An 18,208-nucleotide genomic window follows, 5' to 3' on the forward strand; every position below is an offset into this window, starting at 1 on the left:
GTTCTGGCCTTGATTCTCCTGTACCTTCCTCCTGGTGGCAGCAGCGAGAAGAAAGCATAGCCTGGATGGGGAGGGCCACTGATGATGGACTCTGCTTTCCTATGCCAGAGCTCCACGTAGATGTGATCAATGGTGGGGAGGGCTTTACCCGTGATGGACTAGGCTATATCCATTACTTTTTGTAGGCTTTACCATATAAGGACAATAGTGTTTCTTCCCATAGTCTAAAGATGTACCAGGTAGGATAATTGGTCATTGTAAATTGTCCCATGGTTAGGTTAGGGTTAAATTGAGGTTGTCGGGCGGTGCTGGGGCAAAGGGTAGAAGAACCTATCCGTACTGTATCACTAGTACAGTAGATAAAGTAAATACATTATAATAGCTTGTTTTGTTCACCAAGTTAGATCTTTCAGGGAAAGCTAGAGTCACAGAGGCTGAGAAATGGTCACACTTACTGAACAAAGGTCTTGTCTGTTAAATCACATTCATTGATTCTGATGATACATTCATTCTCCTGGAGCAGGTTCTCCTTTCTTGAACGGCTGTTCTCTTCAATACCACGAATACTCAGGCCAAGGAATCTGGAGAACAAGCAAGCAACAGGAAAACCAGGCTGCAGATTCAGAAAAGAAAACTATTCATCTGCCTGGCAGAAAGGGGCAAGAAAAGTCTCTTGGTGTTGGTGAATCCACCATCTTTTCAACTATTCATTGTAATGCTGATTTTAAAAATTACTACAATTGCTTCAAAGGCAATCTCATTATTACAACCTACTTCTTTAAAAGATAATGTTGTATCGTGTGTCATGTTTTCAAATTATAACTGCAAGAGGCTTGTCACAGTTCAGACCAATAAACCATCAACTCCCAATCTCTGATCTCACCATTGCAGCAAAACCCTTCCTACCAACTCCATTATTTACAATATGCATAGTTTCAAATCTCTTCCCTCCAGATAAATTTATAATTAATTCCACTAATTTCCATTCACTCTCATTTTATAATTATTTCAAATTTCACTGTAGAGTATGTTTTTGAACCTGGGCATAAACACCCTTTAATTATCCCCACTATTGCATAAATATTGTCAACTTCCCAGCTAAATCTAATCTAGAGTCAGCAAGCAGGTCATTCTATAGAAGCAATCAGTTTGTGTAAAATATGCTTCAGTTAAGTGTTTTGGTTGCTTTTTGTTTAGATTGAATTGCTGTAACAAAAATGATTTAATGTGCTGAGGTACTAAGATTACAAACTGGCTGCACTGCATTAGTACTTCACAGAAACCCTGACACAAACATAAAACAGAAGACTTGTCATGCATTTTTAAGATTGAAATTTACATCCAAATTCCAGATGACAAACTAGTTGCAAATCATTTCAAAATCCAAGTTAATGGCCATTTTAAGAAAAAGACCATTCAGGACTCCTGATTCTTACAGTTCCCACATGGTACCCCAACCACAGAATCTCCAATTCATAATAATCTCCTGTTCACATAAGACAAGTGATGACAGCAGTGTATCATTTCTATGAACATCAAGCTCTCTTCACAAGCTCATTCAAGTTGCAGTTCTTCATATAGTAAACTCCCAATTCTTCCCTCAACTTCACAAAACTATTGCACAATTGCATATTCACACTAAATTCCAATATATTTACCCAGGAAACCAATGCCATCTTCACCAAAATATCTGATCTTTTTCTATAAGTCAACATTGAACACTCATCATGGAGAAGTACTCATTTCTTTCACCCTCCTTTCTCTGGCTTAGAGTGGCATGCAAAAGTTTGGGCACCCCAGTCAAAATTTCTGTTACTGTGAATAGTTAAGTGAGTAGAAGATGGACTGATCTCCAAAAGTCATAAAGTTAAAGATAACACATTCTTTTCAAAATTTTAAGCAAGATTAGTGTATTATTTTTGTCTTGTACAATTTTAGAGTGAAAAAAAGGGAAAGGAGCACCATGCAAAAGATTGAGCACCCCAAGAGATCTGAGCTCTCAGATAATTAGCTTGTTAGGGCTATGGCTTGTTCATAGTCATTGTTAGGAAAGGCTAGGTGATGCAAATTTTAAAGCTTTATAAATACCCTGACTCCTCAAACCTTGTCCCAACAATCAGCAGCCATGGGCTCCTCTAAGCAGCTGCCTAGCACTCTGAAAATTAAAATAAATGATGCCCACAAAGCAGGAGAAGACTGTAAGAAAATAGCAAAGTGTTTTCAGGTAGCAGTTTCCTCAGTTCGTAATGTAATTAAGAAATGGCAGTTAACAGGAACGGTGGAGGTCAAGTTGAGGCCTGGAAGACCAAGAAAACTTTCTGAGAGAACTGCTCATAGGATTGCTAGAAAGGCAAATAAAAAACCCCCATTTGACTGCAAAAGACCTTCAGGAAGATTTAGCAGACTCTGGAGTGGTGGTGCATCGTTCTACTGTGCAGCGACACCTACACAAATATGACCTTCATGGAAGAGTCATCAGAAGAAAACCTTTCGTGCGTCCTCACCACAAAATTCAGCATCAGAAGTTGGCAAAGGAACATCTAAACAAGTCTGATGCATTTTGGAAACAAGTTCCGTGGACTGATGAAGTTAAAATAGAACTTATTGGCCGCAATGAGTAAAGATATGTTTGGACAGAAAAGGGTGCACAGAATTTCATGAAAAGAACACCTCTTCAACTGTTAAGCACAGGGGTGGATTGATCATGCTTTGGGCTTGTGTTGCAGCCAGTGGCACGGGGAACATTTCACTGGTAGAGGGAAGAATTAATTCAATTAAATACCAGCAAATTCTGGAAGCAAACATTACACCGTCTTTTAAAAAGCTGAAGATGAAAAGAGGATGGCTTCTACAACAGGATAATGATCCTAAACACACCTCAAAATCCACAATGGACTACCTCAAGAAGTGCAAGCTGAAGGTTTTGCCATGGCCCTCACAGTCCCCCAACCTAAACATCATCAAAAATCTGTGGATAGACCTCAAAAGAGCAGTGCATGCAAGATGGCCCAAGAATCTCACAGAACTAGAAGCCCTTTGCAAGGAAGAATGGGTGAAATTCCCCCAAACAAGAACTGAAAGACTGTTAGCTGGCTACAGAAAGTGTTTTCAAGCTGTGATACTTGCCAGAGGGGGTGTTACTAAGTACTGACCACACAGGGTGCCCAAACTTTTACTTTGGGCCCTTTTCCTTTTTTGTTATTTTGAAACTGTAAAAGATGGAAATAAAAAAGCAATCTTGCTTAAAATAGTAAAGAAATGTGTCATCTTTAACTTAATGCCTTTTGGAAATCAGGTCATCTTTTACTTGCTTAGCTATTCACAGTAACAGAAATTTTGACCAGTGGTGCCCAAACCTTTGCATACCACTGTATGAACAAATTAATATCTGCTACAAGATTAACTGACACAACTAACACCAAGGTGAACCTAGCACTACCTTACTACAAACACAAGAGATTCTGCAGACGCTGCAAATTTAGAGCAACACACAAAATGCTGGAAGAACCTCGCAAGTCAGCCAGCATATATGGAGAGAAATAAACAGTCGATGTTTCGGGAAAAGACCCTTCATCAGGACTGGAAAGAAAGGGGGAAGAAGCCCTTTTAAAAAGGTGGGGTGGGGAGGGGGAGAAGTAGGAGCACAAGCTGGCAGATAATAGGTGAGGCGAACTGATGGGGAAGGTGTTGAGTGGGGAAGAGGGGATGAAGTAAGCAGCTGAGAGGTGATAGGTGGAAGAAGTAAAAGGACAGAAGAAAAAGGAATCCTAAAGGAGAGGAGAGTGGACCATGGGAGAAAGGGAGACGGGAGGGGCACCAGACAGAGCTGATAAGCAAGTGAGAAGAGCAGGGGTAAGAGAAGAGCCAGAAAGGAGAATGGGAAAAGAGGGGGGAGGATGGAGAAATTACCAGAAGTAGGTTATTGCTAACTTATCTCAATCTGCTATTCCACAATGTACTTAATGCATATGTCAATTGAGCCAACACTGGAACAGTACAGTTTTGTCTTGAATCATTCAAACAATGCATCATTTGTCCGTTAGTATAGTTGGCCGTTAGGATAGTAAATTTCAAGGTTTATTACTGCTTTTGAAGAATATTTTGTTTTCTTTGGGGAAAGAAAAATCAATGGCATACAGAGTAGTGTGCCAAACCACACCATGATTTGTATACATGGTTTTGGCTCCGGCACTCAATTCTATGCTAAATGCTAACATAATTCAAATAACTATGAAGACAGCACTTCTTTTAGGCAGTGATTTTTGTTAAACACACTTTTTAAACAAAGTCAAAAAGCCTATTTTAAGATCTGAATGAGTTAAGAAGGCAGAAATTGGGAGCTGAAGGTTGGCAGAGTGGGGAGAGGGGATGTGGAGAAATGATGTGGGGATTGGTAAGTGGGAGGCCTTCAAAGGAGAAATTTTGAGAGTGCAGAGTTTGTATGTTCCTGTCAAGATTAAAGGCAAAGTGAATAAGCATAAGGACCCTTGGTTCTCAAGGGATATTGGAACTCTGATAAAGAAGAAGAGAGAGATGTATGACATGTATAGGAAACAGGGAGCCAATAAGGTGCTTGAGGAGTATAAAAAGTGCAAAAAAATACTTAAGATTAAGAAATCAGGAGGGCTAAAAGAAGACATGAGGTGGCTTTGGCAGTCAAGGTGAAGAATAATCCAAAGAGCTTCTACAGGTATATTGAGAGCAAAGGATAGTGAGGGATAGAACCATAGAACCATAGAAACTACAGCACAGAAACAGGCCCTTTGGCCCTTCTTGGCTGTGCCGAACCATTTTCTGCCTAGTCCCACTGACCTGCACACGGACCATATCCCTCCATACACCTCCCATCCATGTATCTGTCCAATTTATTCTTAAATGTTAAAAAAGAACCCGCATTTACCACCTCGTCTGGCAGCTCATTCCATACTCCCACCACTCTCTGTGTGAAGAAGCCCCCCCAATGTTCCCTTTAAACTTTTCCCCCCTCACCCTTAACCCATGTCCTCTGGTTTTTTTCTCCCCTTGCCTCAGTGGAAAAAGCCTGCTTGCATTCACTCTATCTATACCCATCATAATTTTATATACCTCTATCAAATCTCCCCTCATTCTTCTAAGCTCCAGGGAATAAAGTCCTAACCTATTCAACCTTTCTCTGTAACTGAGTTTCTCAAGTCCTGGCAACATCCTTGTAAACCTTCCCTGCACTCTTTCAACCTTATTTATATCCTTCCTGTAATTTGGTGACCAAAACTGAACACAATACTCCAGATTCGGCCTCACCAATGCCTTATACAACCTCATCATAACATTCCAGCTCTTATACTCAATACTTTGATTAATAAAGGCCAATGTACCAAAAGCTCTCTTTAAGACCCTACCTACCTGTGATGACACTTCTAGGGGATTTTGTATCTGTATTCCCAGATCCCGCTGTTCCACTGCACTCCTCAGTGCCTTACCATTAACCCTGTATGTTCTACGTTGGTTTGTCCTTCCAATGTGCAATACCTCACACTTGTCAGTATTAAACTCCATCTGCGATTTTTCAGCCCATTTTTCCAGCTGGTCCAAGTCCCTCTGCAGGCTCTGAGAACCTTCCTCACTGTTTACTACACCCCCAATCTTTGTATCATCAGCAAACTTGCTGATCCAATTTACCACATTATCATCCAGATCATTGATACAGATGACAAATAACAATGGACCCAGCACTGATCCCTGTGGCACACCACTAGTCACAGGCCTCCACTCAGAGAAGCAATTCTCTACCACCACTCTCCGGCTTCTTCCATCGAGCCAATGTCTAATCCAATTTACCACCTCTCCATGTATACCTAGCGACTGAATTTTCCTAACTAACCTCCCATGCGGTACCTTGTCAAAGGTCTTACTGAAGTCCATGTAGACAATATCCACTGCCTTCCCTGCATCCACTTTCCTGGTAACCTCCTCGAAAAACTCCAACAGATTGGTCAAACATGACCTACCACGCACAAAACCACGTTGACTCTCCCTAATAAGCCCCTGTCTATCCAAATGCTTGTAGATTCTGTCTCTTAGTACTCCCTCCAATAACTCACCGGCCTATAATTTCCCGGATTACTTTTCGATCCTTTTTTAAACAACGGAACAACATGAGCCACTCTCCAATCCTCCGGCACTTCACACGTAGACAGCGACATTTTAAATATTTCTGCCAGGGCCCCCGCAATTTCAACACTAGTCTCCTTCAAGGTCCGAGGGAACACTCTGTCAGATCCCGGGGATTTAACCACTTTAATTTTCTTCAAGACAGCAAGCACCTCCTCCTTTTCAATCTGTACAGTTTCTATGATCTCACTACTTGATTCCCTCAATTCCATAGATTTCATGCCAGCTTCCTTAGTAAATACAGACGCAAAAAACCTATTTAAGATCTCCCCCATTTCCTTTGGTTCCGCACAAAGCCGACCACTCTGATCTTCAGGAGGACCAATTTTATCCCTTACAATCCTTTTGCTCTTAATATACTTGTAAAAGCTCTTTGGATTATCCTTCACTTTGACTGCCAAGGCAACCTCATGTCTTCTTTTTGCCCTCCTGATTTCTTTCTTAAGTGTTTTCTTGCACTTCTTATACTCCTCAAGCACCTGATTTACCCCGTTTCCTATACATTTCATACAACTCCCTCTTCTTCTTTATCAGAGTTACAATATCCCTTGAGAACCAAGGTTCCTTATTCCTATTCAATTTGCCTTTAATCCTGACAGGAACATACAAACTCCGCACTCTCAAAATTTCCCCTTTGAAGGCTTCCCACCTACCAATCACATCTTTGCCAGAGAACAACCTGTCCCAATCCACGCTTTTTAGATCCTTTCTCATTTCTTCAAATTTGGCCTTCTTCCAGATCAGAACCTCAACCCTAGGACCAGATCTATCCTTGTCCATGATCAAATTGAAACTAATGGTGTTATGATCACTGGAACCAAAGTGCTCCCCTACACAGACTTCCGTCACTTATCCTAATTCGTTTCCTAACAGGAGATCCAATATTGCATCCCCTCTAGTTGGTCCCTCTATATACTCTAAATTGGTCCTCTTAAAGATCAGAGTGGTCGGCTATGTATGGAACCAAAAGAAATGAGGGAAATCTTAAATGTTTTTTTTTGCATTTCTGTTTGCTAAGGAAACTGGCATGGAGTCAATGGAAATAAGGCAAACAAGTAGTGAGGTCATGGAACCTATACAGATTGAGCAGGAGGAGGTGCTTGCTATCTTGAGGCAAATCAAAGTAGATAAAATCCCCAGGACCTGACAGGGTATTCTTTTGCACCTTGAAGGAGACTAGTGTTGAAATTGCAGAGGCCCTGGCAGACATATTTAAAATGTCGGTATCTACGGGTGAGGTGCCGGAGGATTGGAGGATAGCTCATGTTGTTCCATTATTTAAAAAAGGCTCTAGAAGTAATCTGGGAAATTATAGGCCAGTAAATTTGATGTCAGTAGTAGGTAAATTATTGGAAGGAATACTAAGAGATAAGATCTACAAGTATTTGGATGGACAAGGGACTATTAGGGAGAGTCAACATGGCTTTGTGCATGGTAGGTCATGTTTAGGAAAGGAAAGGTATGTCGCATCCGGAGTTTCTCCAGTAGGCGGATGATTTCCCTCCATGCCTCTCTGACGTAGTGGGGAACCGCATACGAGGCAAGTTACACAGTGGTTTGCCATTGCTTTCTGCCGGGTGAGTTTCCAAAGAGATCACCAGCCCGTAACCCAGCACAGATGGAAAGCATGTAGGGGAGCCGGCTGGCTGGATTCGAAATCAGGAGCTTGCGTCCCGAAGACCGGCGCTGATGCCACTACGCCACCAGCCGGGTCAGGTCATGTTTAACCAATCTATTAGAGCTTTTCGAGGAGGTTACCAGGAAAGTGGATGAAGGGAAGGCAGTGGATGTTGTCTACATGGACTTCAGTAAGGCCTCTGACAAGGTCCCACATGGGAGGTTAGTTAGGAAGTTTCAGTCGCTAGGTATACATGGAGAGGTAGTAAATTGGATTAGACATTGGCTCAATGGAAGAAGCCAGAGAGTGGTAGTGGAGGATTACTTCGCTGAGTGGAGGCCTGTGACTAGTGGTGTGCCACAGGGATCAGTGCTGGGTCCATTGTTATTTGTCATCTATATCAATGATCTGGATGATAATGTGGTAAATTGGATCAGCGAATTTGCTGATGATACAAAAATTAGAGGTGTAGTGGACAGTGAGGAAGGTTTTCAAAGCTTGCAGAGGGATTTGGACCAGCTGGGAAAATGGGTGGAAAAGTGGCAGATGGAGTTTAATACAGAAAAGTGTGAGGTACTGCACTTTGGAAGGACAAACCAAGGTAGAACATACAAGGTAAATGGTAGGGCACTGAGGAGTGCAGTAGAACAGAGGGATCTGGGAATACAGATACAAAATTCCCTAAAAGTGGCGTCACAGGTAGATAGGGTCGTAAAGACAGCTTTTGGTACATTGGCCTTTATGAATCAAAGTATTGAGTATAAGAGTTGGAATGTTATGGTGAGGTTGCATAAGGCATTGGTGAGGCCGAATTTGGAGTATCATGTACAGTTTTGGTCACCAAATTACAGAAAGGATATTAATAAGGTTGAAAGCGTGCAGAGAAGGTTTACAAGGATGTTGCCGGGACTTGAGAAACTCAGTTACAGAGAAAGGTTGAATAGGTTAGGACTTTATTCCCTGGAGTGTAGAAGAATGAGGGGAGATTTGATAGAGGTATATAAAATTATGATGGGTATAGATAGAGTGAGTGCAAGCAGGCTTTTTCCACTGAGGCTAGGAGAGAAAAAAAACCAGAGGACATGGGTTAAGGGTGAAGGGGGAAAAGTTTAAAGGGAACATTAGGGTGGGCTTCTTCACACAGAGAGTGGTGGGAGCGTAGAATGAGCTGCCAGATGAAGTGGTAAATGCGGGCTCACTTTTAACATTTAAGAAAAACTTGGACAGGTACATGGATGAGAGGTGTATGAAAGGATATGGTCCAAGTGCAGGTCAGTGGGACTAGGCAGAAAAATGGTTCAGCACAGCCAAGAAGGGCCAAAAGGCCTGTTTCTGTGCTGTAATGTTCTATGGTTCTAAAGTGTGAGACAGAGGGGAGGAGAGAGGGATGGGGAAGAGAGAGAAATAGAGAGGGGGTTTTGACAGAAAAACAGGGAGAGGAGTGAGAAATATACAGGGGTGAGAGATAAATAGAGAAGAGGAAGAAAGAGGGGAGAGGGGGAAGAAAGAGGCTGATGTCAGAACTGTCCTGAGCCTATTGATGTAATTCATAAAGACCAGAAAGTCTGCAGATGCTGGAAATCCAAAGCAACACACATAAAATGCTGGAGGAACTCAGCAGGTCAGGCAGCATCTATGGAAATGGATAATCAGTCAACATTTTGAGCTCAGACCCTTCTTCAGGATGATGTGATTACAAAGAAGGCACAACAGCGGCTATATTTCATTAGGTGATTGAGGAAACTTGGTATGTCACTAAAAACTCTTGCAAATTTCAACAGATGTATCACGGAGAGCATTCTAACTGGCTGCATCACCACCTGGCACAGAGGGGCCACTGCACAAGACCAAAAAAAGCTGCAGAAGTTGTAAACTCAGGCAGCTTCATCATGGGCACTAGCCTCCCTTGCAGCGAGGACATCTTTAAAAAGCGATACCTCAAGAAGACAGCGTCCATTATTGGACCCCATCACCCAGGAAATGCCCTCTTAGCATTGCTGCCATCAAGGGGTACAGGAGCCTGACGACAAACTCAACATTTTAGGAACAACTTCTATCCCTCCACCATCAGATTTCTGAACGGACAATGAACTCATTTACACTAGCTCACTTTTTTTCTTTTTCTGCACTAGTTATTTAATCGAATTTTTATTCTATTTTCTTATTATAATTTGTAGTTTTTTATTATGTTTTGCAATGTACTCCTGCCACAAAACAACAAATTTCACTACATATGCCGGTGATATTAAATCCAATTCTGCTTCTGAGTGTTAAAACATAGCAACAAAGTGAACCAACTAACATCCTCAGACACTACGAACTCCCTTCCCCCTCCGATCCCAACTCTCATCTACGCCAAGTCTTCACAATTTCCTCTAACCTTCCCCTATCTGAGGCAGAACATTCTGTCCTTGGTAGTGGCCCCACCTTTATACCCCTGCGCCCACACCTCAGTGAGATCTGCACCTGGCATGACGCCAAGCTCTTCTTCCATTGCCTCCTACTCCGTGCCGACATCTTTGGCAAGGACTCTCTAGCCTGCACCTATGACCCCTTCTCCAGTCTTCAGCCCGCCTCCTCTTCATGAACACCCTGTCCTGGTCTTCCGCCTTCTCTGGACCTTTTTATCACTAACTTCTGCCAACGGGATGCCACCACCAAGCACATCATTCCCTCTCCCTCACCCCACTTTCTGCCTTCCGCAGGGATCACTCCCGATGCGACTTCCTTGTCCATTTGTCCACCCCACTGATCTCCCTCCTTGCAATATGAACAAGTGTCACACCTGCCCCTACACCTCCTCCCTCACTACCATTCACCTGTGAGTCTGTTGGGGTCAATTATTGTATCTGGTGCTCCCTGTGTGGCCTCCTGTATATCTGTGAGACCCAACATATAATGGGAGACCGCTTCATCAAGCATCTTTGCTCCGTCCGCCACAAAGATCGAGATTTCCTGGTGGCAACTCATTTCAATTCTACTTCCCATTCCCATTCCGACATGTCAGTCCATGGCCTCCTCTACTGCCAGTATTAGGCCTCACTCAGGTTGGAGGAGCAACACCTTATATTCTGTCTGGATAGCCTCCAATCTGATGGCATAAACAACTTATTTCTCAAACTTCAGGTAATTGCCCCACCTTCTCTCCTGCACCATTCCCCACTCTTGTTTCCCTCTCACATCTTTTCTTCTTACCTGCTCATCTACTCTCCCTCTGGTACTCCTCCCCTTCCCTTTCTTCAATGGTCTTCTGTCCTTTCCTATCAGATTCCCCTTTACCTCTCACCAATACAGTTCCCAGCTCTTTACTTCACCCCTTCCCCTTCTGCTGGTTTCACTTATCACCTGCCACCTGATACATCTTCCCCTTCCCTCACCTTCTTATTCTGACTTCTCCCTTTTCTTTCCAGTTCTAAAAAAGGTTCTTGGCCCAAAAGGTCAACTGTTTACTCTTTTAAATAGATGCTGCCTGGCCTGCTGAGTTCCTTTAGCATTTTGTGTGTGTTGCTTTGGATTTCCAGCATCTGCAGATTTTCTCTTGTTTGTAACATTTTTAGTGTTACTTAAAAACAAATTTTAGATTTGCTCACTCATGTATTTCTTCAAACAAGATTTCTTAAAAGCTTAAAAAATCAGAGACATCCATATGTTTACAGTTCATTAACATGAACATATGCATTTTAAACTGTACTTCGAGTTTTCTTCTCTACGAACAATGCCATTTTTTTTATTCCTGACTTAAAAGGAGTTTTATAACTGAAACCTTGCTGAACAAAAGCCTTTTCAGTGAAAGAGAAAAAAAATAATCTCTGGAATGCTTAAAACCCTTTTCTTGCTCCAGCTTTATGATTCACTTTTTCCAGTTATTTTATACTTCTTTGTTTTCCATTTCAATCACTAATGCTGACTCAAGCTATGTCATGTTTCCAAAGGCACTCAAAAGCCATCCCTCCCTTTGCCTGGTCGGAGCAATCAGGCAAAATAGTGCCATTAGCACTCCCTATGATTTTCTTAATCTTAAAAAAAATTGTAAATTGTCTGAAGTCCAAAATGTGTGATTAGATGATCTGTTCAGCGCTACTGTCCGACCCTCTTGGTAGCCTTTTGGATCACAAGTGTTGCCGTAACAGGCCACAGCTGCCTGGCTGCTGCTTCACTGAAGATCACTTGGGCAGATGCAAGGTAATAGGCTGCCCAACATGCCCTATTCATTTCTGATCCTCAGGGGGAAAAAAAAACTGGCAAGGAAAAGTAGAAAGGTCTTTATTCTTTGGAGCGTAGAAGGTTGAGAGGAGACTTGATAGAGGTGTTTAAAATTATGAGGGGGATTGGTAGAGTTGGCGTGGATAGGCTTTTTCCATTGACAGCGGGGGAGATTCAAACAAGAGGACATGAGTTGAGAGTTAAAGGGTAAAAGTTTAGGGGTAACATGAGGAGGAACTTCTTTACTCAGACAGTGGTAGCTGTGTGGAACGAGCTTCCCAGCAGAAGTGGTTGAGGCAGGTTCACTGTTGTCATTTAAAGTTAAATTGGATAGATATATGGACAGGAAGGGAATGGAGGGTTATGGACCGAGTGCAGGTCGGTGGGACTAGGTGAGAGTTGGAGTTCGGCACGGACTAGAAGGGCCGAGATGGTCTGTTTCCGTGCTGTAATTGTTATATGGTTAAAGGAAAACTCCCTTTTTTTATAGCAATCAGAACAGGATGATCTTAACGAGCTCACTTCAAATCAACGCAAACACGAAGAAATCTGCAGATGCTGGAAATTCAAGCAACACACATCAAAGTTGCTGGTGAACGCAGCAGGCCAGGCAGCATCTCTAGGAAGAGGTACAGTCGACTGTACATCTTCCTAGAGATGCTGCCTGGCCTTCTGCGTTCACCAGCAACTTTGATGTGTGTCACTTTAAATCAACTTGCTTCTCAGAAGTGCAACCTCCATCATTGGCTATCTACTGCTAACCTTGGTATCCACTGAAGGACATTCAGCTATGATCAACTCTTGCCAACCTTTCAAACAAGTGAAAGGGAAATGTTTAACTAAATTGGCTATTAAATATAGCATAAGGAGCTACTCAAAACAAGAAACCTAATTAGGCTCATTCTTTAATTTCTTTTTCCACATTACCACTGGATCTGCTTTTACCATCCTATCAGGCAGTGCATCTCAAATAATAACTCTGGGCAAAATGCTATCAGACAAGTTTACCCCATTTGCTGTCAGCTTAAATATGGTATCCTCAGGGTACTAGAAACACTTTATCTCTGTGCACTCACAATTTAAAGAAGCTCGTGTTAAATCTCTACTTTAAGGTGGACAATTCTGCCTCTCTAATCTCTCCACCTCACCAAAATCCCTCTTCCTTGTTACTTCTCAAGCAATTCTTCATGCCACCCTCTTCAAAGTTTCATCAGCCTGCCTAAAATGAAGCCCACAGAACTGGTTCCAATAATACAGCTGTATTTAACTGAAGTTTCTTAGTAATTTATTATAGCCACTGTACTTAATCCTCAAAACCTGGAACATTTTTTTTGAAAAATATGCAGATTATTGAATTCATTCTCCTGGAAAAACTCTGAGGCTTAATTCATCTAACCAGGGCTATAGGATAGACAATGATGCAAAAAAAGTATATTTGCACATTCAATACAAAAGGCAGCACACCAATAACAGGGAAAGAATGAGAGGTTCAGATATCATTGAAAAGAACCACATGTTTAAGTAGCAGCTTCACTTATTAGTGTAGGAATTTCTAAATGCAGCATTATTGTATGTAGATACTGGAGAATGCAGATGCTGCAACTTGGAATAACACACAAAGCCCTGGACGAATTGGAGGTCCAGGTGAAGGGTCTTGATCCGAAACTTTGGTTGTCCATTTCTCTCCATAGACGCTGCTGACCAGCTCAGTTCTTCCAGTGCTTTATATGTTCCTATTGCTATTGCATTTTATTGTGGACGCAAGGGAGGCAATGGGCTGGATTTGCTGTTGTTATTTTGCTGCTTGTTGTGTTCTGTGTTGCTGTGTTCTGTAGTGCTCTGCCAAGGACTGTGGGTATGTTATGCTGGCACTAGAATATGTGGTGACACTTGCAGATTGCATGCCATTCCATTTTTTTAGTTCCTCCATCTCCGCTGCATTTATTCCCATGATGAGGTTTCCCTTTCCAGAACATCAAAGATGTCCTCTTCTTTTAAAGAACGGGATTTCCCTTCCTCCACCATGGATGCTGTCCTCATCCACATCTCCTCCAATTCCTGAACATCCACCTTCACCCCATCTTTCGAATGCCCTACCAGGGACAAATTTCCTCTTATCCTTACCTACCGCCCCATGAATCATTACATCCAGCACATCATTCTCCACACCTCCGCCAACTTCAATGAGATCCTACTATCAAACACATCTTTATCATCTCCCCACTCTCTGCTTATGGCAGGGATCGCTGTCTCCATGAATGTCTTGTCCATTCATCCCTTCCCACTGAACTCCCTCCTGGCAATTATCCTCGCAACAGGAAAGAGTCTACAACTATAAATTCATTTCCTCCCTCATCTCCGTTCAGGGCTCCAAACAAAGTTTCCAGGAGAGACAACACTTCACCTAGCAATCTGTTCAGGTTGTCTACTGCATCTGGTGCTCCCGGTGCGACGTCCTCTACATCAGTGAGACCTGATGTTAACAGGAGGGACCACTTTGTCGAGCGTCTTCACTCCATCCACAACAAACAAGATTTCTCAGTGGCCAGCCATTTTGATTCGAATCCCCATTCCCATTCCGACACTTCAGTCCATGGCTTACTCCACTGCCACAATGAGGCCAGACTCAGACTGGAGGAGAAACACCTCATACGCTACCCAGAGAGCCCCCAAGCTGATGGCATGAACACTAATTTCTCAAACTTCTGGTAATATCCCCCCCACCCCCTTCTCTCTTCCTTCATTCCCCTCTCTTGCTCCCATCTTATCTCTTCTCTTCGTCTCACCTCACCCATAGTCCATTCTCCTCTCCTATCAGATTCCTTCTTCTTCAGCCCTTTACATTTTCTTTTCACTTCATTTCCCCCCCCCCCCACCCACCAATCTTCCCCTTGTTAGAGCAATTTTTGGGTTCAGCACATTTAGCAGGTAACTTCAGCCATCAATCTTCAGATTCGAATATGCCTGTAGATTTAGTTTGAAACGCAGCTCTGAACAATAGGTTCCTAAAAGCCTTGAATCAAGGACCAAACAATGCCAATTAAAATTCATTTAGATATCCGTGGTGTGAATGTAAATCAGGAGGTGTGAAGTTCGTGTGTAGTTTCAAAGAAAACATTGTGGATGCATTGTAAATATGGAATTGTCCTTTGATGTTTAGTACATAAAATATCAGGTAGCGTGGGCCAGCCAGACCTTTCGACTGAAGGTGTCTCAATATGATGCTGGCTGTATCTTGTTTTGTCTAATAAAGAAGCTGCTTCATTTTTTTTCTCCAGTGACTTCATTCATGCAGCACTATCCCTCATCTGCTTTCACCAAACACCTGCGGGCTTGTATTCCTTCCCTTCCCCACTATCTCATTTTCACTTCTTCCCCTTTCCTATCCAGTACTGATGAAGGGTCTCAACCCAAGACATTGACTCTTTATTCCTTTCCATAGATGCTGCCTGACCTGCTGAGTTCCTCCAGCATTTTGTTTGTGTTACTCTAGATTTCCAGTATCTGCAGATTCTCTTGTGTTTATGATTTGCCAATATAACATCCTTCGATTGTGCTGGTGTTAATACAAAAGATGCATTTCACTGTGTTTTGATGTACAAACCCCATTTCCAGAAAAGTTGGGATATTTTCCAAAATGCAATAAAAACAAAAATCTATGATATGTTAATTCACGTGAACCTTTATTTAACTGACAAAAGTACAAAGAAAAGATTTTCAATAGCTTTACTGACCAACTTTATTGTATTTTGTAAACATACACAAATTTAGAATTTGATGGCTGCAACACACTCAACAAAAGTTGGGACAGAGGCATGTTTACCATTGTGTTACATCACCTTTCCTTTTAATAACACTTTTTAATCGTTTTGGCACTGAGGATACTAATTGTAGTAGATTTGCAATTGGAAATTTTGTCCATTCTTGCTTGATATAAGACTTCAGCTGCTCAACAGTCCGTGGTCTCTGTTGTCTGATTCTCCTCTTCATGATGCGCCATACATTTTCAATAGGAGATAGATCTGGACTGGCATCAGACCAGTCAAGCACACGCACTCTGTGTCTACAAAGCCACGCTGTTGTAGCCCGTGCAGAATGTGGTCTGGCATTGTCCTGCTGAAATAAGCATGGACGTCCCGGGAAGAGATGTCGCCTTGACGGCAACATATCTCTCTCTAAAATCCTAATATACGCCTCAGAGTCAATGGTACCTTCACATACATGCAACTCACCCATGCCGTGGGCACTGATGCACCCCCATACCATCACAGATGCTGGCTTTTGCACCTTTCGCTGATAACAATCTGGATGGTCGTTTTCATCTTTGGCATAGAGAACTTGACGCCAGTTTTTTCTGAAAACTAGCTGAAATGTGGACTCATCTGACCACAGCACACGGTTCCACAGTCTTTTGGTCCATCTGAGATGAGCTCGGGCCCAGAGAACTCGCCGGCGTTTCTGCATAGAGTTGTATGGCTTCCTCCTTGCGTGATACAGTTTCAAGTTGCATTTCTGGATGCAGCGACGGACTGTGTTGAGTGACAATGGTTTTCCTAAGTACTCCCGAGCCCAGGTGGCTATAATTGTCACAGTAGCATGATGGTTTCTTAGGCAGTGCCGCCTGAGGGCTCGAAGATCACACGCATTCAACAGTGGTTTCCGACCTTGCCCTTTACGCACTGAGATGTCTCTGAATTCTCTGGATCTTTTCACAATATTATGTACTGTAGATGTTGAAAGACCTAAATTCTCTGCAATCTTGCGTTGAGAGATGTTCCTTTTGAACTGACTAACAATTCTCTCACGAATTTTGGCACACAGGGGTGCGCCACGACCCATCCTTGCTTGCAAAGACTGAGCCTTTGTTGGACGCTACTCTTATACCCAGTCATGATACCTCACCTGCTACCAATTAGCCTGCTTAATGTGGAGTCTTCCAAACCGGTGTTACTTGAATATTCTGTGCAATTTTCAATCTTATTTTAACTCTGTGAAAATTTTGTTGAGTGTTTTGCAGCCATCAAATTCTAAATTTGTGTATATCTACAAAATACAATTAAGTTGGTCAGTAAAACTATTGAAAATTTTTTCTTTGTACTTCTGTCAGTTATATAAAGGTTCACGTGAATTAGCATATCACAGATTTTTGTTTTTATTGCATTTTGGAAAATATCCCAACTTTTCTGGAAATGGGGTTTGTACATGTGATAATTCATGAATTTGAATCTGAATTTAACAATATACTTTTGTCAAACAACACATTGGCCAATAAAGGAAATTTATAGTGATACAAGAGAATGCATGACAGCAAAAAAGTAAACACTTTACTAAGTGTTAAATGGTGCACATTGGTTCATAATAACAAACCTGAATTCTTGGCAAAAGCCCGGTTTCCAAAAACAATTTAGGTTCAATTCACTAATTGCATTAATGAACGTTCAAGCACAATGTGGATTTGATTATAGTCTTTTACATGATACTTAGGTTCCCACATCCTAGCCTGAAATCCAATGTACCATTACCATAATCTTTCTGAGCTCAATAATTATTGTTTGTTCACACTTAATTCAAAAGTAAAATCACAAACAGACAGTTAGTTTTTCAGGACACTGAAGGCTAGGAAGAAAATAAGACACATCAGCAGACTGGAAAAATATTTTTCAGCCTACTGATGTGTTTTATTTTCCTCCTGGTATTTGAGGTTTGTAGCAACCGTGTTGTACAAACTTTGGAACTCCCAGACCGTGAAGGGTTAGCTGACCCATGCACTGAGCAGAGACGCTGTGCAGTGCAATGTGCTGCTGTGTGCATATTTTGGTGTGTGCTTGGAATGCGGAAAGAGGTGTGTAAGTTTTGAGTGTGTTGGGAAAAGAAAATAACTTTGGGCCTAATTGCTCTCTAGAGAATATAGAATCATAGAAAAGTACAGCACAAGACCAGGACCTTCAGCCCATCTCATCCATCCAGACACCATTTAAACTGCCTGCTGCCAAAGACCTGTAAGAGTATCGTAGACCTCCATACCCCTACCATCCATGTACCTATCCAAATTTCTCTTAAACATTGAAATCGAGTTTGCATGCAGCAATTGTGCGAGCAGCTCATTCCAGTCTCATGACCCTGAGTGAAGAAGGTTCCTCTCATGTCCCCATTAAACACTTCAACCTTAACCCATGACCTCTGGTTGTTGTCCCACCCAACCTCAGTGGAAAATGCTTGCTTGCATTTACCCTGTCT

At 42.2% G+C, this 18,208-nt stretch overlaps 1 protein-coding gene across 9 annotated transcripts in view; it reads right to left on the minus strand.

Annotated features, from left to right (window-relative positions):
- LOC140199358 (partitioning defective 3 homolog B-like) overlaps positions 1 to 18,208 on the minus strand; it is a 1,206,993-nt gene that overhangs the window by 643,382 nt on the left and 545,403 nt on the right. For all 9 annotated transcript variants that reach the window (XM_072261292.1, XM_072261291.1, XM_072261294.1 and 6 more), the window contains exon 7: positions 456 to 581. In XM_072261292.1, the coding sequence (XP_072117393.1) occupies positions 456 to 581 (126 nt within the window). The remainder of the gene's footprint in view (positions 1 to 455; positions 582 to 18,208) is intronic.

This window comes from Mobula birostris, chromosome 6 (genome assembly GCF_030028105.1).
Source record: "Mobula birostris isolate sMobBir1 chromosome 6, sMobBir1.hap1, whole genome shotgun sequence".
Taxonomy (NCBI): Eukaryota; Metazoa; Chordata; class Chondrichthyes; order Myliobatiformes; family Myliobatidae; genus Mobula; species Mobula birostris.